Here is a 27,023-nt window from a genome sequence, read left to right as displayed (position 1 = left end):
ACACCTACCAGTAGCTGTCATCCCTAGTTTTTAAGTCTCATTAACTATATCATTGACATTTACCTTCAGCATGGAGAAGTCTCTATGCTGGACTATAATCTTTATATTCCAGAAGTCCAAATCCAATGTTGACTCATCTTGAAAGATTAATACCACAAGTAAAACTTCTACGAAGGACACATAAAATACAGAAATATATCCCTGAAAACGAAAGGGTATCGATCTAACATTTCAATCTGTTATCCAACCTTGACCAGTTGCATTTCACAGATGACATCCCCATGGTCTGAACAGGACTACAGTCACCTATGTTTACATGTAACTTTCAGTCTTATTCTTCAGCCAGCTATCTGCCCAGTTCATTTTTCATTGTTTTGACAAGTTCTCCACGTGTTACTCGGTGACTGAGGGGAAGAGGGAATTCTTCCAATGTCTATTCTCATTTACTAACTGCTCATTCTGTATGAGCATCCTGTGCTTCCCAAATCACAGGACAAGTTAAATATTTCCAGCATCCTCAGTATTTTGCTTTTGAAGTTAAATAATCTGTTTACATTTACGTGGCCAAGTCTTTTGAAGGTTAACTTGTGTACCCTCAAGATTTTTCGACTGAAAGCATACTCCATTCTATAAACTTCTCAATTAGTTTTGATGGATTTAATAAGCTCTACCTAAAACCCTTCAAATCCCTTTCCTGATCATTAAACAGTAGCCAGAAAAGGAAAAGTATTTGGGATTACTGATCCAAGTTTCTAGTTAATCTGAAGCTGCTGTCAACAAGGTGAAATGAATGCTAAAATGTATCTGAGGGTCATTTGATTATAAACACACTGACCCAATGTATTTCATAGGTCTTTGATGCATTAAAGAAATTTAGAGAGGAGCGACAAACAGGATTCCCAGAATTAAGATGTAATGTATGAAAAGTGACTCAGAGCTGAATTCACCACTGGAAAAAAGATGACTGATCCAGATCTGCAGAGGCATAAATAACATACATGCCTTCACTTGGACTCTGCACAGAACTGGAGGATGCAGATTTAAAATTAACAAGGTTCAGATGGAAATTAGAATTTTCACATACAGACAGATTACATGGAAAAGTCTGCCAGAGAAACAATCAATGCTGTTTTGTAATCTATCTCTACTTGCAGTAATCGCATTATTGGATTTACTGTAGTCTCATGCTATGCATTGGCAGCTATTAAATGCAGACCAGATTTTTCACAGAATAAGCAACTAGAATATTTACAATTAATTTATCAAATACTTAAAATGCAGCATATCTAAACACGAGGAAATCTGAAATGAGTAACCTATAAGAATAATTTCAGAAGGAATGTAAAAGATTTTGATGAACTTGGACCAAAGTTCTACTTTAAAATTGTAAATTCAGTCAGCTTCATCTTAACACAATACTCTCCAACACTGAGCATACTAAATCACTTATACCGGAAATGAAATGGAGCCTTTGATCTGCTCACTTTTAAAGGCCTGAACTGATATACAACCCATTTTGGGAATCTCAGTTGCTACCTTTGCCAGGCCAAATCGAAGAACACACCATACAATTCATGAAATTAGCGACTGCTGTTAGTTGTCAGTTCTTGATCTCCAACCTTGCTTGAGGCTGGAGAGTTTTCTATGTGCGTCCTCTAGTCCTGTACTCATTGTACAAGATAATTTCTTCACTTCAACCTCATCTGCGCCTTTCCTTATTTTGAAGGCAAGGATAGGTTCTTTTCCCCCCACCCCCCAACACCCTGCAAAGTTATCTTTGCTCCAGGGAAACGAAGTTTAGTCTTTCTTCATAACTTAATCCCCAAACCTTGGTTTCACCCTGGTCACTCCCCTCTGAACCCTCTAATATATCTGTACCCTTGCATGCCACAGTTAAGATCAGTCTCTGCACCAATTCACACATCAATATAAGCTTGTTCTGACCGTAGTCCAATGTCCTCTTAGGACCTGATTTGCTTTATTAATAACCTAACTAAATGCTTTCAGGTGATCTGGAATTCACTGCCTGAAAGGGTGGTGGAAGCAGATTCCATAGTAACTTTCAAAATTGGATACATTTAAAAAAGGAAAAATTTGCAGGGCTATGGGGAAAAGAGTAGGGGAGTAGGACTTATTGGTAGCTCTTTCAGAAAGCCGGCATAGGCACGATGGACCAAATGGCCTCCTCCAACGCTGTATGATTCTATAAAGAAATGCCTCCCACCTTCTATCCTGAAGTTGTGTCCCCGTCTCAAGAAACCCGAGTTATCCTGAAGTAATATTGCAGGCTTACGTTGTGTCCTATGAAGTATTTTGTATACCTCTCTAAAAGGGCTGACAGAGATCTCTCCTTTCAAGGTTAAAAGAGCTTATCAGCTCATTCCCTGCCCCCTTTAACACAGCTGATCAGTCTGGTTGCTCTACTCTGGACAACCTACAGAATCATAGAAAGTTACGGCATAGAAGGAGGCCATTCGGCCCATCGTGTCTGTGCCGGCAGAAGAGCTAGCCAACTTAATCCCACTTTCCAGCACTTGGTACGTAGCCCTGTAGGTTACGACACTTCAAATGCACATCCAAGTACTTTTTAAAATGAGTTGAGGGTTTCTGCCTCTTCCACCCTTTCAGGCAGTGAGTTCCAGACCCCTATCACCCTCTGGGTGAAAACATTTCTCCTCAGCTCCCCTCTAATCCTTCTACCAAAATTACTTTAAATCTATGCCCCCCTGGTCACTGATCCCTCTGCTACAGGAAATAGGTCCTCCCTATCCATTCTATCTGGACCAGTCATAAATTTATATACCTCAATCAAATCTCCCCTCAGCCTCCTTTGTGCCAAAGAAAACAGCCCCTGTCTATCCAATCTTTTCTCATAGCTAAAATTCTCCAGTCCTGGCAACATCCTCAAATCTTCTCTGTACCCTCTCTAGTGCAATCACATCTTTCCTGTAAGTTCTGGTCACGTGTGCAGTACTCAAGCTGTGGCCTAACTAGTGTTTTATACAGTCCTAGCATAACCTCCCTGCTCTTATATTCCATGCCTCAGCAAATAAAGGAAAGTATCCCATATGCCTTTTTAACCACCTTATCAACTGCTACCTTCAGTGATGGTCCTGCGACCTTCAAGGATCTGTGGACATGCATTCCAAGGTCCCTTTGTTTCTCTACATCTCTCAGTATCCTCCCATTTATTGTGCATTCCTTTGTCTTGTTTGCCCTCCCCAAATGCATTACACAGCACACTTGTCCAGAAAAGTGGCAAATGGAATTCAATCTGCCCACCTGACCAGTCCATTGATATCTTCCTGCAGTCTACAGCTTTCCTCCTCACTATCAACCACACGGCCAATTTTTGTACCATCTGCAAATTTCTTAATCAAGCCCCCAACATTCAAGTCCAAATCATTAACATATACCACAAAAAGCAAGGGACCTGGTATTGAGCCTTGCTGGACCCCAAAGGAAACAGCCTTCCCGTTGCAAAAAAAAGTCACCATTACCCTTCGCTTCCTGCCACTGAGCCAATTTTGGATCCAACTAGCCACTTTCCTTTGGATCCCATGGGCTTTTACTTTTTTAACCAGTCTGCCATGTGGGACCATTTCAAAAGCCTTGCTAAAATCCACGTACACTACATCAAATGCGGTACCCTCATCGACCCTCGTTACCTGCTCAAAAAAAATTCAATCATGTTAGTCAGACACAATCTTCCCTTAACAAATCCATGCTGACTTGATTAGCCCATGCCTTTCTAAATAACGATTTATGCTGTCCCTCAGAATCTATTCCAATAATTTGCCCACCACTGAGGTTAGACTGACTGGCCTATAATTACTCGGCCTATCTTTCTCTCCCTTTTTAAACATGGGTACAATATTAGCAGTCCTCCAATCCTCCAGCACCATGCCTGTAGCCAGGGAGGATTGGAAATGATGGTCAGAGCCTCTGCTATTTCCTCCCTTGCTTCTCTTAACAGCCTGGGATACATTTCATCCGGGCCTGGCGATTTATCTACTTTCAAAGATGCTAAATCCCTCAATACTTCCTCTCTCACTATGTTTATCCCATCCAATATTTCACACTCCTCCTCTTTAAACTACAATCGCTACATCGTCCCCCCTTTTTGTGAAGATGCCGGTGATGGACTGGGGTTGGCAAACGTAAAGAATCTTACAACACCAGGTTATAGTCCAACAAATTGATTTGAAAATCACAAGCTTTTGGAGGCTTTCTCCTTCGTCAGGTGAATGTGGAAATCAACATTCCACATTTCCACATTCACCTGACGAAGGAGAAAGCCTCCGAAAGCTTGTGATTTTCAAATAAATTTGTTGGACTATAACCTGGTGTTAAGATTCTTTCCCTTTTGTGAAGACAGACACAAAGTATTCATTAAGAGCCATACCCACATCTTCCGCCTCCACACAAGTTACCTTTTTGGTCTCTAATAGGCCCTACTCTTTCCTTAGTTATCCTCTTGCTCTATGTATTTATAAAACACTTTTGGGTTTTCCTTAATTTTACTTGCCGGTATTTTTTCATGCCCTCTCTTTGCTTTCCTAATTTCCTTTTTAATTTCACCCCTGCACTTTCTATACTCCTCGAGGCTTTCTGCAGTATTGAGCTCTTGGTGTCTGACATAAGCTTCCCTTTTTTTTGCCTTATCTTACCCTGCATGTTCCTTGTCATCCAGGGGGCTCTAGATTTGGCAGTCCCACCCTTTTTCTTTGTGGGAACATGTTTACTCTGAACCCCTTGAATGCCTCCCACTGCTCTGACACTGATTTACCTTCAAGTAGCTGTTTCTAGTCCACTTTTGCTAAATCACTTCTCAGCTTAGTAAAATTGGCCTTTCCCCAATTTAGAACTTTTACTCCTGTTCTATCTTTGTCCTTTTCCATAACTATGCTAAATCTAACTGAATTATGATCACTACCACCAAAATGCTCTCCCACTGATACTCCTTCCACCTGCCCAGCTTCATTCCCTAAAACTAAATCCAGAACTGCCTCCCCTCTGTTGGACTTGCTACGAACTGGCTAAAAAAGTTCTCCCAAATGCAATTTAAGAATTCTGTGCCCTCGATACCTTTTGCACTGATTGTATCCCAGTTAATATTAGGGTAGTTGAAATCCCCTACTATTACTGCCCTATTGTTTTTGTACTTCAGATATTTGCCTACATATTTGCTCTTCTATCTCCGACTGTTTGGGGGGGTCTATAGTCCCAGGAATGTGACTGCCCCTTTTTTGTTCTTTAGCTCAACCCATATGGCCTCATTTGATAATCCTTCTAATACATCATCCCTCCTCATAGCAGTAATTGTTTCTTTAACAGATATTGCCCCCCCCCACCTCCTTTTATACCCCCCTCTCGATCTTGTCTGAAAACCATGTAATCAGGAACAATCATAGAATCATAGAAGTTACAACATGGAAACAGGCCCTTCGGTAAAAGTAAAAGATTTTGACTATCGACCTTATCTATGCCCCTCATTATTTTATAGGCTTCTATAAGATCACCCCTTAACCTCCTACTCTCCAGGGAAAAAAGTCCCAGTCTATCTAACCTCTCCCTATAAGTCAAACCATCAAGTCCCGGTAGCATCCTCGTAAATCTTTTCTGCACTCTTTCTAGTTTAATAATATCCCTTCTATAATAGGGTGACCAGAACTGTACACAGTATTCCAAGTGTGGCCTTACTAATGTCTTGTACAACTTCAACAGGACATCCCAACTCCTGTATTCAATGTTCTGACCAATGAAACCAAGCATGCCGAATGCCTTCTTCACCACCCTATCCACCTGTGACTCCACTTTCAAGGAGCTATGAACCTGTACTCCTAGATCTCTTTGTTCTATAACTCTCCCCAACGCCCTACCATTAACGGAGTAGGTCCTGGCCCGATTCGATCTACCAAAATGCATCACCTCACATTTATCTAAATTAAACTCCACCTGCCATTCATCGGCCCACTGGCCCAATTTATCAAGATCCCGTTGCAATCCTAGATAACCTTCTTCACTGTCCACAATGCCACCAATCTTGGTGTCATCTGCAAACTTACTAACCATGCCTCCTAAATTCTCATTCAAATCATTGATATAAACAACAAAAACAGCGGACCCAGCACCGATCCCTGAGGCACACCGCTGGACACAGGCCTCCAGTTTGAAAAACAACCCTCTACAACCAACCTCTGTCTTCTGTCGTCAAGCCAATTTTGTATCCAATTGGCTACCTCACTTTGGATCCCGTGAGATTTAATCTTATATAACAACCTACCATGCGGTACCTTGTCAAAGGCTTTGCTAAAGTCCATGTAGACCACGTCTACTGCACAGCCCTCATCTATCTTCTTGGTTACCCCTTCAAAAAACTCAATCAAATTCGTGAGACATGATTTTCATCTCACAAAACCATGCTGACTGTTCCTAATCAGTCCCTGCCTCTCCAAATGCCTGTAGATCCTGTCCCTCAGAATACCCTCTAACAACTTACCCACTACAGATGTCAGGATCTGTAGTTCCCAGGCTTTTCCCTGCCGCCCTTCTTAAACAAAGGCACAACATTTGCTACCCTCCAATCTTCAGGCACCTCACCTGTAGCGGTGGATGATTCAAATATCTGCGCTAGGGGACCCGCAATTTCCTCCCTAACCTCCCAAAACGTCCTGGGATACATTTCATCAGGTCCCAGAGATTTATCCACCTTGATGCGCGTTAAGACTTCCAGCACCTCCCTCTCTGTAATATGTACACTCCAGACATCACTATTTATTTCCCCAAGTTCCCCAACATCCATGCCTTTCTCAACCGTAAATACCGATGTGAAATATTCATTCAGGATCTCACCCATCTCTTGTGGTTCCGCACATAGATGACCTTGTTGATCCTTAAGAGGCCCTACTCTCTCCCTAGTTACTCTTTTGCCCTTTATGTATTTGTAGAAGCTCTTTGGATTCTCCTTTGCCTTATCTGCCAAAGCAATCTCATGTCCCCTTTTTGCCCTCCTGATTTCTCTCTCAACTCTACTCCGGCAATCTCTATACTCTTCAAGGGATCCACTTGATCCCAGCTGCCTATGCATGTCATATGCCTCCTTCTTCTTTTTGACTAGGGCCTCAATCTCCCGAGTCATCCAAGGTTCCCTACTTCTACCAGCCTTGCCCTTCACTTTATAAGGAATGTGCTTACCCTGAACCCTGGTTAACACACTTTTGAAAGCCTCCCACTTACCAGACGTCCCTTTGCCTGCCAACAGACTCTCCCAATCAACTTCTGAAAGTTCCTGTCTAATACCATCAAAATTGGCCTTTCCCCAATTTAGAATTTTAACTTTTGGGCCAGACCTATCTTAAAACTAATGGAATTATGATCACTGGTCCCAAAGTGATCCCTCACCAACACTTCTGTCACCTGCCCTTCCTTATTTCCCAAGAGGAGGTCAAGTTTTGCCCCCTCGCTAGTCGGGCCATCCACATACTGAATGAGAAATTCCTCCTGAATACACTCAACAAATTTCTCCCCATCCAAGCCCCTAATGCTATGGCTGTCCCAGTCAATGTTGGGAAAGTTAAAGTCCCCTACTATTACCACCCTATTTTTCTTGCAGCTGTCTGTAATCTCCTTACATATTTGCTCCTCAATTTCCCGTTGACTATTTGGGTGTCTGTGGTACAATCCTATCAAAGTGATCTCTCCCTTCTTATTTTTCAGTTCTATCCATATGGACACAGTGGGCGAACCCTCGGATATAGCCCCTCTCACTACTGCCGTGATGTTCTCCCTAATCAAGAACGCAACTCCTCCTCCTCTCTCACCTCCCGCTCTATCTTTCCTATAGCATCTGTACCCTGGAACATTGAGCTGCCAGTCCTGCCCCTCCCTTAGCCATGTTTCAGTAATAGCTATAACATCCCAGTCCCATGTACCCATCCATGCCCTGAGTTCATCTGCCTTGCCCATCAGACTTCTTGCATTGAAATAAATGCAGTTTAATCTAGACTTCCCTTGGTCTTTGCCCTGCTTTCTCAGACCATCTGTCCGGACATGTTCTGTACACTCTCCCTTACTGCCTTTTGTTTCCGTCACCACTTTATTTCCCACTGACTTCCTGCATCGGTTCCCATCCCCCTGCCACATTAGTTTAAACCCTCCCCAACAGCACTGGCAAACACTCCCCCTAGGACATTGGTTCCAGTCCTGCCCAGATGCAGACCGTCCAATTTGTACTGGTCCCACCTCCCCCAGAACCGGTTCCAATGGCCCAGGAATTTGAATCCCTCCCTCTTGCACCATCTCTCAAGCCACGTATTCATCCTAGCTATCCTGTCATTCCTACTCTGACTAGCCCGTGGCACTGGTAGCAATCCTGAGATTACTACCTTTGAGGTCCTCTTTAGTTTAACTCCTCACTCCCTAAATTCAGCTTGTAGGACCTCATCCTGTTTTTTACCTATATCGTTGGTGCCTATATGCACCACGACAACTGGCTGTTCACCCTCCCCCTCCAGAATGTCCTACAGCCGCTCCGAGACATCCCTGACCCTTGCACCAGGGAGGCAACATACCATTCCTGCCCCTGTTTAAGCCATATTTCTGTAATAGCTAAATATCGTACTTCCACGTGTCTATCTTTGCCCTCAGCTCATCTGCCTTATTCACTAGTCTCCTTGCATTGAGGTATATACCATTAAACACTGCCAAACTCCTTTGTTGTCTAGTTTCTAACCTTTTTTTCCCCTGCCGTCCAAACTCATACACTAATTTTCTGCCTTCCATTTCCAGCTCTGCTTCTCCCCCTTCCAAATCTACACTTAGGTTCCCATCCCCGCCAAGTTAGTTTGAACCCTCCCCAACAGCACGAGCAAACCTCCCCGCAAGGATATTGGTCCCGGCCCTGTTGAGGTGCAAACTGTCCGGCTTGTACCGGTCCCACGAATCTAAAGCCCTCCCCTCCTGCTCCATCTCTCCAGCCACGTATTCATCTTCTCTATCCTCCTTTTTCTATACTCACTAGCGCGTGGCATCGGGGGTAATCCAGAGATTACTACCTTTGAGGTTCTGCTTATTAACCTCTTTCCTAACTCCTTAAAATCTGCCTGCAGGACCTCACCCCTCTTTCTGCCTATGTAATTGGTACCAATATGGACCACAACCTCTGGCTGTTCACCCTCCCCCTCCGGAATGTTCTGCAGCTGCTCGGTAACATCCTTGACCCTGACATCAGGGAGGCAACATACCATCCTGAAATCGCATCTGCGTCCGCAGAAAAGCCTATCTGTTCCCCTAACTATATAATCCTCTATCACTATTGCTCCCCCGCCATACGGCTGAGCTACCCATGGACTTGGCTTTGGCTGCACTCCCCAGAAGAACCCTCTCCCTCACCAGTATTTACAACTGAATACTGGTTACTATGTATCCTGGGCCTCTTGTAACTTACAACTGTACACAGTATCGCTAGTGCAGCTTGACCCGAGCCCTGGACAGAATGATCTCTGGAGCTTTGAACTCAACTCATTTGGCAATAAAATGGGGCGTTGTTTTTTGCCACCTCACACAGTTTGGCGATAAGGATGATGAGTCAACTATCAGCTTCAGGTCCACTCAACACCCTCCTTGGCATGTTCTGTCCCGCCCATGGAGTACGTGTGCCTCCCAATTTTTACTTCCAATACGCATGCTCCGCAACATCCTTACCCGGTCTGGCCGATTTATGACTCCAGACCCACAGCAATGCGGTTGATTCTTAACTGCCCTCTGAAATGGCCCAGCAAGCCGTTCAGTTGTACAAAAAGACATAGTAAGAATAAAACCAGACGGACCACCCAGCATCAGACCTCTAGGCACTGGACACGACAAAGGTCGACCCTGCAAAGCCCCCCTCACTAACATCTGGGGACTTGTGCCAAAATTGGAAGCACTGTTAAGCAACAGCCTGACACAGTCGTACTCACAGACTCATATCTTTTAGCCAAAGTCCCAGACTCCTCCATCACCATCCCTGGGTATGTCCTGTCCTACCAGCAGGACAGATCCACCAGAGGTGTCAGCACGTATACAGTCAGGTGGGAGCGGCCCTGGGAGTCCTCAACATCGACTCTGGACCCCATGAAGTCTCATGGCATCAGGTCAAACATGGGCAAGGAAACCTCCTGATTACCACCTACCATCCTCCTTCAACAGATAAAATCAGTCCTCCTCCTCCTCCATGTTAAGCACCACTTTGAGGAAGCACTGAGAGTAGCAAAGGCTTAGAATGTACTCTGAGTGGGGGACTTCAATGTCCACCACCAAGAGAGTGGCTCAGTAGCACCACTACTGACCAAGCTGGCAGAGTCCTGAAGGACATAGCTGCCAGACTGGGCCTGCGACAGGTGGTGAGAGAATTACAGGTGCATCTGTCCATGACAGTATTGGTAGGAGTGACTGCCGCACAGTCCTTGTGGAAACGAAGTCCCATCTTCACACTGAGGATACCGTCCATCGTTCTAAATGGCATGGGTTCATAATAGATCTAGCAGCTCAAAACTAAGCATCCATGAGGCAACCATGGGCCATCAGCAACAGCAGAATTGTACCACAATCTGTAACCTCATGGCCCGGCATATTCCTCACTCTACCATTACCAACAAGCCAGGGGATCAACCTTGATTCAATGAAGAGTGTGGAAGAGCCTGCCAGGAGCAGCACCAGGTATACCTAAAAATGTGGTGCCAACCTGGTGAGCTACGACACATGCATGCTAAACAGCAGAAGCAACATGCTGTAGACAGAGCTAAGCAATCCCACAATAAGATCAGATGAAAGCTCTGCAGTCCTGCCACATCCAGTCGTAAATGGTGGTGGACAATTAAACAACTAACGGGAGGAGGAGGCTCCATGAACATCCCCATCCTCAATGATGGCGGAGTCCAGCACGTGAGTGCAAAAGACAAGGCCGAAGCGTTTGCAACCATCTTCAGCCAGAAGTGCCGAGTGGATGGTCCATCTCGTCCTCCTCCCCCCAAGATCCCCACCATCACAGAAGCCAGTCTTCAGCCAATTCGATTCACTCCACGTGATATCAAGAAATGGCTGAGTGCACAGGATACAACGACGGCTATGGGCCCCGACAACATCCCGGCTGTAGTGAAGACTTGTGCTCCAGAACTAGCTGTGCCTCTAGCCAAACTGTTCCAATACAGCTACAACACTGGCATCTACCCGACAATGTGGAAAATTGCCCAGGTATGTCTTGTCCACAAAAAACAGGACAAATCCAATCCGGCCAATTACCGCCCCATCGTCAGCAAAGTGATGGAAGGTATTGTCGACAGTGCTATCAGTGCAGTAGCAGGATTGTACAACTAAGTGGCTTGCTAGACCATTTCAGAGGGCGGATGTTGGGAGACAGTGTCCCAGCACCAACGAATTGGGACCACCGCTCATTATTCCACCCATTTCAAACTAACTCCCCTCAAGATTACCCTGCTGTTACAGCACAGAAACTTGGATTCAGTCCAAGTCAGCACCAGTACTCATCTCCACAAGACAACAACTCTAATCCTGCTCACGCCCCACGCCCTTTAAGATCCCTCCTCTTGACACAACTATTTAAATTCCCTCTTAAAATAATTTATGGACGCTGATTCAACAGTGGCAGAGAATGCCACATCCAAACCACCCTTTTTTCTAACCTCTCCTTTAATTCATTCTTAAATTTCTGCCTCTTACTGTCATGCAAACAATCACTACTTATCTTATTCTTCAAGATTATGAAGGGTTATATCAGGTTACCTGTTAACCTTCTCAGCTCTAATGAATAAAGTCCCATCATCTCAAGTCTCTATTCACAACAGTAAACCCCCTCCCCATAAAAACTGTACTTCTCCAATTTTATAGAAAGCACGTGTGCATTGTGCTGACCAATGCCAGTTCCAACACAGTCTAACTCCAATAAATACCAGATTGTCAGGTACAATAATGTGACAAAGGCATTAGTGCTGGATGTGCCCAAATCATTCAAACAACAATTAAATAAGGTGCATCATGTAATGAATGAAAAACTTGGATCTTATAGAACCTTACAGCACTGAAGGAGGTCATATGGCCCATCTTGACTTTGCTTTGAAAGAGCTATCCACTTAGGCCCACTCCCCTACTTTTTCCCAACAGCCTTGCAATGTTTTCCTTTTTGAGTATATATCCAATTCCCTTTTAAAAAACTACTACTGAATCTGCTTCCACCATCAGGCAGTGCATTCCAGATCCTAACTTGCTCCAGAAAAAAAATTCTCCTAATTTTCCCCCTGGATTTTCTGCCAATTATGTTAAATCTGTCCCCTCTAGTTATCGACCCATGCATATGGTTATATCACCTGCATCCCTGCAAATGAGCTCCACTTCCATACTTTAGTCATGTAAGGAAAGTTCTTGTGCTGAAGGAACTAGACAACTAATGTCTACTGGGGAAAAACACAAGTTTGGTTTGAAACAAAACATCTGAATTCATTGCACTTAGTCATGTTCCCAGGCCTTTGTCAATATCAATCACCTGCAAGAAGGTGCATTAGAATACAAATATTTTAGCAGCTCACTCCAACTTGTCTCTGTATAAGCACCTAACTTCCACTTGGCACCCAAGATCGAAGTTCACTTTATGGGATACAAATATGTGACATGCAACATACAGCACACTAGAACTGTGGCATTAACCCTTAAAGATTTTAAATTTTCTATTTCTTCCCTGTTTTCGTAGTGAAATGACTGCACGATGTCTTAAACATTGAACAGAGAATTTGAAAGTGGATGTATGTATTTAAGTTATGATGAAAGGTTGAGCAAGTTTGTTTGCATTGGAAAAGTTAAGACCATTGCACATCCAGTTTTAAATTCTCCATTGGAAGTTTAAAATTATGAAGGAAATGGACAAAGCTATTACATGTACATTGCATAGTATGGTAAAGGATTCAAACCCAAGGGACATTTTATAAAATGAGGAGGAAAGGAGTATGAAAGGAATTTGGTCTGACTGGTGACACTGATGGGCTTAGTGGCCTTTTCCTGTGCCTAAAAATTCTTGGGCTCTTGAAACTTTGTTACAAGAAAAAAAAAGCTATAAAAGCAAGCTCATCCCACCAGTGTCAGGCTAGATTCAGACAATATTGCACTTCATATGGAGTTTTCTACCTTTACAACATACAGCGGAATAGGCAAGATTTTGTCAGCTGGGGGCAGGGGTATGAACTTGCAGGACCAAACAACACGACTTCAAAAAAAGGTTTATTTTTCAAATAGTCATTTCACAATAAGGCTAAAATAGAAACATTGCTTCCATTAATCTCACAACTCAAATAAAAGCAAAAGAAAAAACATCTTGTTGGACAAAAACTGAAGCACGAAGTCTAAGTGCCAGTTTCGTGTCACTGGACTACCGATAAATTCACCATTCAATGCAATGGCCTGGTGACATTTAGGAGCACAAGGCCGACTTCACAGGTCAAATTGCAGAACTCACGAGCTCTGGAAGAACATGGTATCATAGTAGGTGGCAATTCAGCCTGGTCTTTCAAAGAGCTGTCCAATTAGTCCCCTTCCCCTGCTCTTGCCCCATAGCCCTGTAAATTTTTTCCATTCAAGGATATCCCCAATTACTTTTTGAAAAGGTACTACTGAATCTGCTTCCACCACCCTTTCATTCCAGATCATAACTACTCGCTGTGTAAAAAAGTTTCCTCATGTTGCCTTTGGTTCTTTTGCTAATCACCTTAAATCTGTGTCCTCTGGTGCCCTTCTGCCACTGGAAAAGTTTGTCTTTATTTACTCTATCAAAACCAGTCATGATTTTGAACACTTCTATAAAATCTCCCCTTAACCTTCTCTACTCAAAGGAGAACCCCAGCTTCTCCACATAACTGAAGTCGATCATCCCGGTTATCATTCTAGTAAATCTCTTCTGCACCCTCTCTAAGGCCTCGACATCTTTCCTAAAGTGTGGTGCCCAGAATTGAGCACAACACTCCAGCTGAGGCCTAACCACTGTTTTATAAAGGTTTAGCATAACTCCCTTGTTTTTGTTCTCAAGGCCTCTATTAATAAAGGCCAGGATCCCATATCCTTTTTTAAATAGTCGTCTCAACTTGTCTGGCCACCAAAGATTTGTGTACACACACTCCCAGGTCTCTCTGTTGCCTTTAAAATTCTACCATTTAGTTTATATTGCCTCTCCTTATTCTTCCTACCAAAATGCCTCATTTCACACTTCTCTGCGTTAAATTTCATCTGCCATGTCACCAGTCTGTCTATGTCCTCCTGAAATCTGTTACTATCCTCCACATTGTTTACTTCATTTCCAAGTCCCGTGTCATCTGCAAACTTGGAAATTATACCCGAGTCCAGGTCATTATATATATCAAAAAGAGCAGTGGTCCTAATACTGACCTCTGGGGATCACCACTGTATTTCCCTCCAGTCTGAAAAACAGCCGATCACTACTAGTCATAGAGTCATACAGCACGGATAGAGGCCCTTCGGCCCATCGTGTCCGCGCCGGCCATCAGCCGTCTACTCTAATCCCATATTCCAGCATTTGGTCCGTAGCCTTGTATGCTATGGCATTTCAAGTGCTCATCCAAATGCTTCTTGAATGTTGTGAGGGTTCCTGCCTCCACAACCCTTTCAGGCAGTGAGTTCCAGACTCCAACCACCCTCTGGGTGAAAAAGTTCTTTCTCAAATCCCCTCTAAACCTCCCGCCTTTTACCTTGAATCTATGTCCCCTTGTTATAGAACCCTCAACGAAGGGAAAAAGCTCCTTAGTATCCATCCTATCTGTGCCCCTCATAATTTTGTACACCTCAATCATGTCCCCCCTCAGCCTCCTCTGCTCCAAGGAAAACAAACCCAATCTTCCCAGTCTCTCTTCATAGCTGAAGCGCTCCAGCCCTGGTAACATCCTGGTGAATCTCCTCTGCACCCTCTCCAAAGCGATCACATCCTTCCTGTAGTGTGGCGACCAGAACTGCACACAGTACTCCAGCTGTGGCCTAACCAGTGTTTTATACAGCTCCATCATAACCTCCTTGCTCTTATATTCTATGCCTCGGCTAATAAAGGCAAGTATCCCATATGCCTTCTTTACCACCTTATCTACCTGTTCCGCCGCCTTCAGGGATCTGTGAACTTGCACACCAAGATCCCTCTGACCCTCTGTCTTGCCTAGGGTCCTCCCATTCATTGTGTATTCCCTTGCCTTGTTAGTCCCTCCAAAGTGCATCACCTCGCACTTTTCCGGGTTAAATTCCATTTGCCACTGTTCCGCCCATCTGACCAACCCATCTATATCGTCCTGCAGACTGAGGCTATCCTCCTCGCTATTTACCACCCTACCAATCTTTGTATCATCAGCGAACTTACTGATCATACCTTTTACATTCATATCCAAGTCATTAATGTAGACTTCTCTGCTTTCCATCCCTTAACCAATTTTGTATACACACTGCCAGTGTCCCTTTAATCCCATGGGGTTTAATATTGCCTACAAGTCTATTATGTCTGTCGCTTCTGTGTTCAAGTGATCTAGCGCACGTTCTTTCAAAACAATGTCCAACTTTTAAAAATCAGAAATTTTGGGAGTGTTTGAACACCCTGAACACTACCCACCCCTTCCATTTACACCCACGAACATCGATATTACAGGGAGTAACTGCTAGTGGCAGCCTGATTTTGCTCACGTTCCAAACAGAGACAGTTGTTGTGCCTGAGCCAGCAAATATATCAAGAAAAGCTGCTGAAGAGCACAACTAAAGAAATGACTGCACTGTCATTCTGTGCAAGATCAGCACAAGTGATGCATGCAAGTTAAGCCAATATTTGCCAATTACATGCAAATCATTCGCCAAAGGATCGTCCAAGCTTTTCAGTTGGCATAATCTAAAAGCACCTTCGGAATGATGCAAACAACTTTTTAATTTCCTTGTTGGCACAATGAAATATGACACTTTGGTGAAAGACGACTGCATGCTGTTTCTCCAGGGCAGTAACTTTGTGCTAGTTAGATGTTTGCTGTGACTATGCCACCACAAAACACTTGCTGCCATTTTAGATTCACGTGGTGTATAATGTGGGCTCCACAACAGTCATTGTATTTTGCCCACAATTTCTGAAAACTTAGTCTAGTCTAGCTTGCAGTTGAAGGAGGTCATTTTGAGCTTCAAGAAATCCACAAATGGCAGGACTTGTTGATAGGCTTGCATACCGATTCCCACAACATTGGGGAACAGATTACAAATAAACAGGACATGAAGCGGATTACGAACAGACATTGTGATAACATAGATTATCATATCAGCACACTTCTGCAACTGTTTTTTTCAATGTAGACCATTACATTTGATGGTGTCTACTGAAATTAATACTCATCACGATTAATTACAATTGCACTCCTGCTTTGCTCAGTTTATGTGGTTACAGAACATATTCTCACCTTCATTCCAGATGCAACAACTGGCCAGTCTTGCTTCTGCCATGTGCATGTTGGTCAATCATTTACCTGAGGAAGGAGGAAACCTCCGAAAGCTTGTAGATTTCAAATAAAAATCGTTGGACTATAACTTGGTGTTGTAAAATTGTTTACAATGGTCAACCCCAGTCCATCACCGGCATCTCCACATCATGCGTTTATACGTGAAGTATTAGTAGTGACAGAATATCTTGGTCATACATCAAATAAATATTTTTTTTTAAATAAAGAGCAAATGGCCACGAGCAGCACTGAAATTCAACACCCAGTTTTATATCATTAAACTTAGGCCAAAAGTGGTCCACAGCCACCGTACATATTTAGCAAACAGTAACCACCAGGTTGGAGTGCACAGGCCAGCAAGCCAGCCATGTGGACAGTGCAACTGGAGACTGCTCGTGCAGCAATCCAATCAGCAGGGTCGCTGCAAACACCATGTGTGCACAAACTGGGGCATAGTTTTTGTTGTAACTGCTAATCATTCTGATGCTAGTTACACGGAATATCATGCAGCAGTTAGTAAAATGCTGAGGCTGCTGCACATTTCCTGGCTACACACTGCCATTCAATGGAGATACCAGATAGCTGAAAACCGTTCATGAAATACACTGCGCTGCTTCACTCAGATTCCCACTGTGAAACAATAACCATGATTATGCTTGCATACATCTCTCACCAGTGATTTCTGGAGATGTTAGTTTTCATTCTTTTGGTTCAGGAAGGTTTTAATAAACCTTTCATATGATTAATGTACCATCAGCTGAGTGGCCATTCATATCCGACTGCCTACAGAGAAAGAAACAAGCATAGCTCAACTCATTCTCAATAGCTGAAAAGCAGCTGAAACATTATCAAACAGGACTGTTGGCAGAGTTCAGCACTTGTGTGCCACATGATCAACTGTCTGCCACACAGTCTACCCCAGGGCCTGTAAAGCTATCATACCCTTTATACCCAATGATTCTGGAGTGCTCCATGACACTGTTGTGGCTCTATGGTAGCCCAAAACAGCATCCACTTGTTCACAGCACTGGCATCCGGGTCTTCACTGACCAGTGTGAGGATCATCCTGATTGATGATTTTCTTGGGTGATGAGAAACTGCCTTTTGAGCAGCTAAGTCTGTGTATGCCAGTGTTGTCGTGGCTAATTGTATTTCTGATCAGTAAGTAAACATTGATCAATAGACACCATTATTGGATATGTGACCTCAATACCTATGGATATGCTTATTGGAGGATGCTTGTATACTCTAAACTTTGTACGATTGTTGGAAAAATGATATGAAAAGCAGTGTGTGTGTTTTACTGCCTTGTTCACTGAATGGTGGTAGATATGCATTAAGTAAATATACACGTGAAATATCATAGTGGGTACAGCACAGGAGGTCATTCAGCCCATCGTGCTTGTGCTGGCTCTTTGAAAGGGGTATCCAATAAGTCCCATTCTCCTGTAAAGGTTTTCCCTTCAAGTAATTATCCAATTCCCTTTTGAAAGTTACTATGAATCTGCTTCCACCATACTTCCAGACAGTGCATTCCAGATCATTACAACTCGCTGCGTAAAAAAAATGTTTCCTCATGTTGCCTTTGGTTCTTTTGCCGATCACCTTAAATCTGTGTCCTCTGGTTACCGACCCTTCTGCCACTGGAGACAGTTTCTCCTTATTTAATCTGTCAAAACCGTTCATGATTTTGAACACCTCTATCAAATCTCCCCTTAACCTTCTCTGTTCTCCAGTTTCTCCAATCTCCCCACATAACTCAAGTCCCTCATACTTGGTACCATTCCAGTAAATCTCTTCTGCACCCCACTGACTGTATTGAGAGAGAGTGTGCATAACACGTTTTCTACTAAAATTAGTGCATATGGCTAAAACGGTCAACAACACCTGTGGTTAATTAGTAATTGCTCTTGGACAACAGTGGTGTACACAATGCTACATTTAGAAGTTTCACTAGAATATCTGGATAGGCATTATGAAAATCAAGGGATTGCATATTGCTCTGTTTTGGCACGACTCCAGACAGTTCAGTGTATTGGCATGTGATTGGATGCTTATTAACTTTGCAACAGAAAAGAAAACACAGTTGCAGAAGTGTGCTGATATGATAATCTATGTTATCACCCTCTAAACTCAACTTCCCTAATGCTCTCCTCTCCAGCTTCTCCATCTATACCCTTCAACACCTCCAGATTTGACTTCTCAACCAGTCTACTCTCCACCGGACGGAAGGAGGCCGTTCGGCCCATCAGGTCCGTGCCGGCTCTATGCAAGAGCATTCCAGCTAGTCCCACTCCCCCGCCCTAGCCCGTAGCCCTGCAAATTTGTGCTTTTCAAGTACTTATCCAGTTCCCTTTTGAAGGCCATGATTGAATTTGCCTCCATCACTCCCTCGGGCAGTGCATTCCCGATCCTAACCACTCGCTGTGTAAAAAAGTTTTTCCTCATGTCACCTTTGGTTCTTTTGCCAATCACCTTAAATCTATGTCCTCTGGTTCTTGACCCTTCCACCAATGGGAACAGTTTCTCTCTATCTACTCCGTCTAGACGCTTCATGATTTTGAATACCTCGATCAAATCTCCTTGCAACCTTCTCTGTTCCAAGGAGAACGAAACCAGCTTCTCTAGCTCTCCAGGTAACTGAAGTCCCTCATCCCTGGAATCATTCTAGTATATCTCTTCTGCACCCTCTCAAAGGACTTCACATCTTTCCTAAAGTGCAGTGACCAGAACTGGACACAATACTCCAGTTGTGGCCAAACCAGTGTTTTATAAAGGTTCATCATGACTTCCATACTTTTGTACTCTATGCCCCTATTTATAAAGCCCAGGATCCCTTATGCTTTTTTTTTTTTAAAAACTGCTTTCTCAACCTGCTCTGCCACCTTCCAAGATTTCTGCACATATACCCCCAGATCTCTGTTCCTGTACCCCTTTTAGAATTGTGCCCTCTAGTTTATATTGCCTCTCCTCGTTCTTCCTACCAAAATGTATTATTTCACATTTTTCTGCGTTAAAATTTCATCTGCCACGTGTCCACCCATGCCATCAGCCTGTCTATATCCGCTTGAAGTCTTTCCCTATCCTCCTCACTGCTTACTACCCTTCCAAGTTTGTCATCTGCAAATTTGGAAATTGTGCCCTGTACACCCAAGTCCAAGTTATTCATATATATCAAGAAAAACAGCAGTCCCAGCTCCGACCCCTGGGGGGCACCACTGTACACCTCCCTCCAGTACGAAAAAGAACCGACCACCACTACTCTGTTTCCTGTCCCTTAGCCAATTCTGTATCCATGTTGCTGCTGCTCCCTTTTCTCCATGGGCCACAATCTTGATGATCAGCCTACCCTCCGGCACTTTATCAAACACCTTTTAAAAGTCCATATACACCATATCAACGGTATTGCCCTCATCTGCCCTCTCTGTTACCTCATCAAAACACTCAATCGGGTTACTTAAACACGATTTGCCTTTAACAAATACGTGCTGGCTTTCCCTAATCAATCCATACTTGGCCAAGTGACTGTTAATTCTGTCCCGGATTATTGCCTTTCAAGTACCTCTATCAATTTTTAGCCCATCCAGTACCTCAACTATATTTTCCTTTACTGTGACTCTGGCAGCATCTTTTTCCTTGGTAAAGACAGATGCAAAGTACCTCGGCCATCCCCAAAATTACAAAGCGATACTGATAGATTAGGTGAATGGGCAAAACTGTGGCAAATGCAATTCAACGTAGACAAATGTGAGGTCATCCACTTTGGATCAAAAAAGGATAGAACAGGGTACTTTCTAAATGATAAAAAGTTAAAAACAGTGGATCGCCAAAGGGACTTAGGGGTTCAGGTACATAGATCAGTGAAGTGTCATGAACAGGTGCAGAAAATAATCAATAAGGCTAATGGATGCTGGCCTTTATATCTGGAGGACGAGAGTGCAAGGGGGCAGAAGTTATGCTGCAGCTATACAAAACCCTGGTTAGGCCGCACCTGGAGTACTGTGAGCAGTTCTGGGCACCGCACCTTCGGAAGGACATATTGGCCTTGGAGGGAGTGCAGCGTTGGTTTACTAGAATGATATCCGGACTTCAAAGGTTAAATTACAAGGCGAGATTACACAAATTGGGGTTGTATTCTCTAGAGTTTAGAAGGTTACGGGGTGATCGGATCGAAGTTTATAAGATATTAAGGAGAACGGATAGGGTGGATGGAGAGAAACTATTTCCGCTGGTTGGGGATTCTTGGAGCAGGGGGGCACAGTCTAAAAATTAGAGCCAGACCTTTCAGAAGCAAGATTAGAAAACATTTCTATACACAAAGGGTGGTAGAAGTTTGAAACTCTCTTCCGTAAATGGCAATTGATACTAGCTCAACTGCTAAATTTAAATCTGAGATAGATAGCTTTTTGGCAACCAAAGGTATTAAGGGATATGGGCCAAAGGCAGGTATATGGAGTTAGATCACAGATCAGCTATGATCTTATCAAATGGCGGAGCAGGCACGAGGGGCTGAATGGCCTTCTCCTGTTCCTATGTTCCCTCTGCCTCCATAGATTCCTTTATGGTCCCTGATCGGCTCCACCCCTCCTCTTACGACCCGTTTACTATTTATATGCTTGTAGAAGACTTTTGGATTCCCTTTTATGTTGGCCGCCAGTCTATTCTCATATTCTCTCTTTGTCCCTCTTATTTCCTTTTTCACTTCCCCTCTGAACTTTCTGTATTCAGCCTGGTTCTCACTTGTGTTTCACCTTATTCACTATCTCTTTTGTCATCCAGGGAGCTCTGGCTTTAGTTGCCCTGCCTTTCTGCCTCGTGGGAATGTGCTTAAGACTGTACCTGAATCATCTCCTCTCTAAAGGCTGCCCAATGTTCAATTACAGTTCTGCCTGCCGATCTTTGATTCCAATTTACCCGGGCCAGATCTGTTCTCATCCCATTGAAATTGGCCCTCCTCCAATTGAGTATTTCTACTTTAGCTATGGAAAAGTACACAGACCACTCCAAAGTAAACCTTATGATACTATGATCGCTGCTCTGTTATTGCTCCCCCACTGTCACTTGCTCCACTTGGCCCACCTCATTCCCTAGAACCAAGTCCAGCAATGCCTCCTTCCTTGTTGGGCCGGAAATATACTGGTCAAGAAAATTATCTTGAACGCATCAAAAATTCCTCCCCCTCCTTGCCCCTTATATTATTGTTATCCCAGTCTATATTAGGATAGTTGAAGTCCCCAGTTATCACTATAGCTTTTGCACTTCTCTAATTTCCCTGCAAATTTGCTCCTCTATATTCTATAGGCCACCAACTAGTGGGGAGGACACACATGAACTCCAAGCCATCCACAACTCCATCACCGACGACCTATGCCATACTAAATCTCGCTGTTCCAGTCCCCTCCACAGGCTCCCTACCCGCTCAACGGACTTGAAAATTTTTATCCCGCATTCTCATCCCAGCTTCCATTCTCAGAGCTCTCATCTAACATGTCTTCCCCCTCCCACTGCCCTACCACCATCAGTGGCAGAGCCTTCAGCCTTCTTGCTAACACTAGGATTCCCACTGGAAAAAAAGAACTTGCCTATGATGTCCCAAAGGACTTTACAACCCTAAACCCCTCCACCCTGCTACATTTCTTCCTCGACTTCAATGGCTTCCTCAAAACCTGTTCAGCATCACTGACCATGCCCACACTCAGACCTTGTGTCCCCTAGACCTGCCCAAAATCTAGGTAAACGATAGTGACAAACAGGGAACCCTTGCCACCCCGTCTCAGTGGACCACACCAAGGCTCAGGATATAAACCAACAGACGATGTATTCAAATAAAACACGGGAAATGAAAGCATTCACAGCACATACTGCCTTGCACTGATTACCAACTTTACTAATCTCCCGTTATCTAGCAAAAACTCGAAAAATGCTTTTCCCTGAAACATTTCTGAATATTCAATGAACCTTGAAAACACATGCTCACTTGTGTGGTGAAAGACTACCATGGAGTCTTTTGCCCTCAGACTGATCAGCTGGCTGCTCACAACACCAGGTTAAAAACTTCCAGCCGTACAACTGTCCATTATTGGAACATAAGGAGGCCATTCAGCCCCTGTAGCCTGTTCCGCTATTCAATTAGATCTTGGCTGATCTGTATTTTAACTCCAACTACCCAGACTACAGCCAATCATTGACCTGCCCATTCTCACGTCTTATCCATGTCTCCACCTTAGACACAGCTGTCAATCACAAACTACTACCCTAGAATAGCTGGATACATTAATTGGTGTCAGATAACTTCAATATCCAGCCCACCGCATGGTGAGCTGCTATAGAGGGCTCCCATAAAGTTTTTAAAAATCAATAATCATCCAGTGCACAAACAGAGGAACTCAAAAACCAGAAAGTAAAGCAAAAGGACACAGAAGTCATCCGTAGCTGCCCAAATCAGTAACACGGTGAACTGTAACACCTCATTCCTGGGTGAGTTCAATTCTCTATAGCCTCCAAACAGCATGAAGTTTCAGCAAATCAGGTGAACTAACAGGGGAGCAGGACAGATAGGGGAGAAGGCAGTCAGCATGCAGGCAGGGACACAGATACCCAAAGACACACACAGGAACCAGAAACTAGCAATAGGCAGGCAGAGGCACACACAAAAGGAGGCACATCTACAGTAAGCTGGATATAGATGTACAAGAAACATTAGAAGCAAGATGCTGCAACTGCAATGTAGTGGGACCATCAGAAACACGGTTTAATCCAAAGTATGGAAATGAATGAAATGGACATTCAGGGGTATAGAACAGTGTTTAGAAAACACAGTGGACAGAAACGGAGGTGGTGCAGCCCAGTATGTCGGGGATACCTGGGAGGTAGGAGGTTAACCCGGATTATTACTTCAAAATAAACTGCAGGAGTAGGACCGGGGACACAGGTGCAAACTAAAGATGGGTACTTTTAGGACTGATATCAGGAAATTCTTCTTCTGAATCCATGTGGTCATCATATGGATTAAACATCCAAATAGGGTAGTGGACGAAAAATCCCCAGAATCAATTAACAATTGGGAGCATTACGATAGAATCATACAGCACAGAAGGTCGTCATTTGGCCCATCATGCCAATGCTGACTCTTTGAAAGAACTATCCAATTAATCCCATTTCCTGCTCTTTCCAGATAGCCCTATAAATTTTTTCCCTTCAAGTATATATCCAATTCCTTTTTGAAAGTTGTGATGTGGAGATGCCGGTGATGGACTGGGGTTGACAATTGTAAACAATTTTACAACACCAAGTTATAGTCCAGCAATTTTATTTTAAATTCACAAGCTTTCGGAGACTTCCTCCTTCCTCAGGTAAACTGAGGAAGGAGGAAGTCTCCGAAAGCTTGTGAATTTAAAATAAAATTGCTGGACTATAACTTGGTGTTGTAAAATTGTTTACAATTTTTGAAAGTTACTATTGAATCTGCTTCCACCACTCTTTCAGGCAGTGTACTTCAGATCATAACAAGCTGCATAATTTTTCTCCCCCATGTCACCTCTGGTTCTTTTATCAATTAACTTAAATCTGTGTCTTCTGCCAGTGGAAACAGTTTCTCATCCATTCTAGTAAATCTCCTCTGCACCCTCTCTTAGGCCTTGACATCCTTCCTTATGTATGGGGCCCAGAATTGGACACAATACTCCAGCTGAGGCCTGACCAGTGATTTATAAAGGTCCAGCATAACTTCCTTGCTTTTGTGCTCTATGCCACTCTTAAAGCCAAGGATCCCAAATGCTTTTTTTTTTGAAGAAACAGCCTTCTCAACGTGTCCTGCCACCTTCAAAGATTTGTGTATGTACATCCCCAGGACTCTGTTCCCGCATTCTCTTTAAAATTGTACCATTTAGTTTATATTGCCTCGCCTCATTCTTCCTACCAAAATGAATCAATTCAGTTCTCTGCGTTAAATTTCATCTGCAATGTGTCTGCCCATTTCACCAGTCTGTCTATGTCCTCCTGAAGTCTGTTACTATACTCCACATTGTTTACTACATTTCCAAGTTTTGTGCCCTCTGCAAACTTTGAAATTATGCCCAGTATACCCAAGTCCAGGTCATTAATATATATCAAAAAAGAGCAGTGGTCCCAACACAGTAGTACAGTTTTAGATGGGATCAGACTAAGAATACAAGAAGGTCTAAGATAGGTTTGCAGTGCATTTATGCAAATGCACAAAGCATAGTAAACAAGGCTGGTGAACATGGGAATATGATGTTGAGACGATAATGGGGACCTTGGTCAAAAAATGCAGGATTGGGTACTAAATATTCCTGGATACAAGGGATGCAGGAACAGAGGGATCTGGGGGATATGCGCACAAACCGTTGAAGGTGGCAGGGCAGGTTGAGAAAGCATACGGGATCTTGGGCTTTATAAATAGAGGCTTTGAGTACAAAAGACAGTGTTCTAATACATAATTGGATGTTAAGTCTGAAACCAGGGCCTCAAATTTAACTACATCACTCTCAAACTCAATATGAAATTCTATCATATGATCACTCTTCCCCAAAGGATCCTTTCCTAATAGGTCAGTAGCGCTCAAAGTCTTAAGTACCTTCTTGATTTTTATCCTATCCAATTTCTTTACTACCTCCTCCTTATCTTTCGTGAAGACAGATGCAAAGCACTCATTTACTACCTCAGCCACACCCTCTACCTCCACAAGATGATCTCCTTTTTGGTCCATAATCAGCTCCAACCTTTTACTGTTTATAAAAGATTTTTGGGTTCCCTTTTAGGTTACCCGCTAATCTATTCTTATAGACACTCTCTTGGCCCCCCATTACCTGTTTCAGTTTTCCCCTGTACTTTCTGCATTATTCTTGATTTTCTACTGAATTGTGAACCAGACATCTATCATAAGCCTCCTTTATCAGTTTCATTTTAATCTCTTATAGTCATCCAGTGAACTCTAGTTTTGGATGCCATTCGTTTCCCCCACATGGGAATATGCCTAGTCTGTACCCAAACTATCACCTCTTTGAAGGCCTCCCATTACTCATTTACTGTTTTACCTGCCAATCTTTGATTGCAGTCACCTGGGCCAGATCCCTTTTCAACTCATTGAAATTAACCCCCCTTCAGCTGAGTATTTTCATATTTGATTTTTCATTGTCCTTTTCCATAACTACTCTAAACCTAATGATAGTGATCACTGTTTCCCAAATGCTCCCCCACTGAAACAGGCCCCAATTGCCCCACTACATTCCCCAGAACGAGATCCAGCACTGCTTCCTTTCTAGTTGAGCTGGAAACACTGATCAAGAAAGTTCTTTTGTACACATTTCAGGAATTCCTCCCCCTCTTTGCCCTTTACACTGTTATTTTCCCAGTCTATATTGGGATAATTGAAGTCCCTCATTATCACTACTCTATGGTTCTTGCATCTTTCTACAATTTACACCTCTATCTCCTTCCCACTATTTGGTGGCCGAGATTATACACTCAGTAGCGTAGTGGCTCCTCCATTGTTCTTCAATTCTAACCAAATAAATTCTGTCTTTGAATGATCCAGTACATTATCCCTTTCTAGTGCTGTAATAGTAACTTTGATTAATACTGCCACCACCCCCCTCTCTTTTTCCCTTCCTTATCTTCCCTGAATACATGGTCGCCAGGAATATTAACTGCCCATTCCTCCCCTTGTTTGAGCCAGGTCTCCATTATTGCCACTATATCAGAATCCCATGTGGTTACTTGTGCCTGCAGCTCACCAACCTTATTTACCATGCTCCATGCATTTACGCACATGCACTCCAAGCCCATTGCAGTCTGCCTTGCATTTTGCCTTGTCTGATCCTTCCTGTTTCTGAACTACTTTATTCTAATTTTGTTTGCCTCTCCCAGTCCTCTGTGCACCTTGTGTCCCCTCTTCAAAATTTCATCCTCATGCCCCTCCCCCTGCCAAATGAGTTTGAACCCTCCCCCACAGTATTGGTTAACTTCCCAGCAAGGACATTGGTCTCAGCCCTGTTGAGGTGCAATCCGTCAATCTTGTACAGGTTCCTGTCCCAGAAATCCGAACCCCATCTCCTGCACCATTTCTCCAGCCACCCGTTAACCTGTCTTATCTTACTGCTCCTATCCTCAAGTAGCACTGGGAGTAATCCAGGTTACTACCTTGGAGGTCCTGCTCCTCAACTTCCTCCCTAGCTTCTGAAACTCTGCCTGTAGGACCTCAACCCTTTTCCTACCAATGTTCTGCACTCTGATGTCCTTTACCCTGGCACACACACCATGCGAGCCTCACATTGGCAGTTGCAGAAGCACCTGTATATCCCCGACTATTGAATTCCCTATCACCACTCCATTTCTACACTTCGCTGTGACTCCTGTGCAGTCATTTGCCCCACTGCATCATGGATGTGATCTGGACCGTATTCCCCCGAGGTGTCATCAACCTCACCATTCAGTACTGGAAACCGTTCTTAGAGTGCCAGACTCCCAGAGCTTTCCTGCACTGCCTGCCTCTTC

The 27,023-nt window shown here is 43.6% G+C and overlaps 1 protein-coding gene across 4 annotated transcripts in view; it reads right to left on the bottom strand.

The window, feature by feature from the left end:
- aplp2 (amyloid beta (A4) precursor-like protein 2) overlaps window positions 1-27,023 on the bottom strand; it is a 146,796-nt gene that overhangs the window by 103,095 nt on the left and 16,678 nt on the right. The window contains exon 1 of one of the 4 annotated variants that reach the window (XM_067971116.1): window positions 249-278. The exons of 2 other annotated variants lie outside the window; for them this stretch is intronic. In XM_067971116.1, coding sequence (XP_067827217.1) covers window positions 249-263 — 15 coding nt within the window. In that variant the 5' untranslated portion in view covers window positions 264-278. Of the gene's footprint in view, window positions 1-63; window positions 88-248; window positions 279-27,023 lie in introns of those variants that run through there. One more of the 4 variants, XM_067971117.1, reaches the window with a different exon arrangement.

This window comes from Heptranchias perlo, chromosome 33 (genome assembly GCF_035084215.1).
Source record: "Heptranchias perlo isolate sHepPer1 chromosome 33, sHepPer1.hap1, whole genome shotgun sequence".
Lineage (NCBI taxonomy): Eukaryota > Metazoa > Chordata > Chondrichthyes > Hexanchiformes > Hexanchidae > Heptranchias > Heptranchias perlo.
This window is presented reverse-complemented; position numbering and strand designations above follow the sequence as displayed.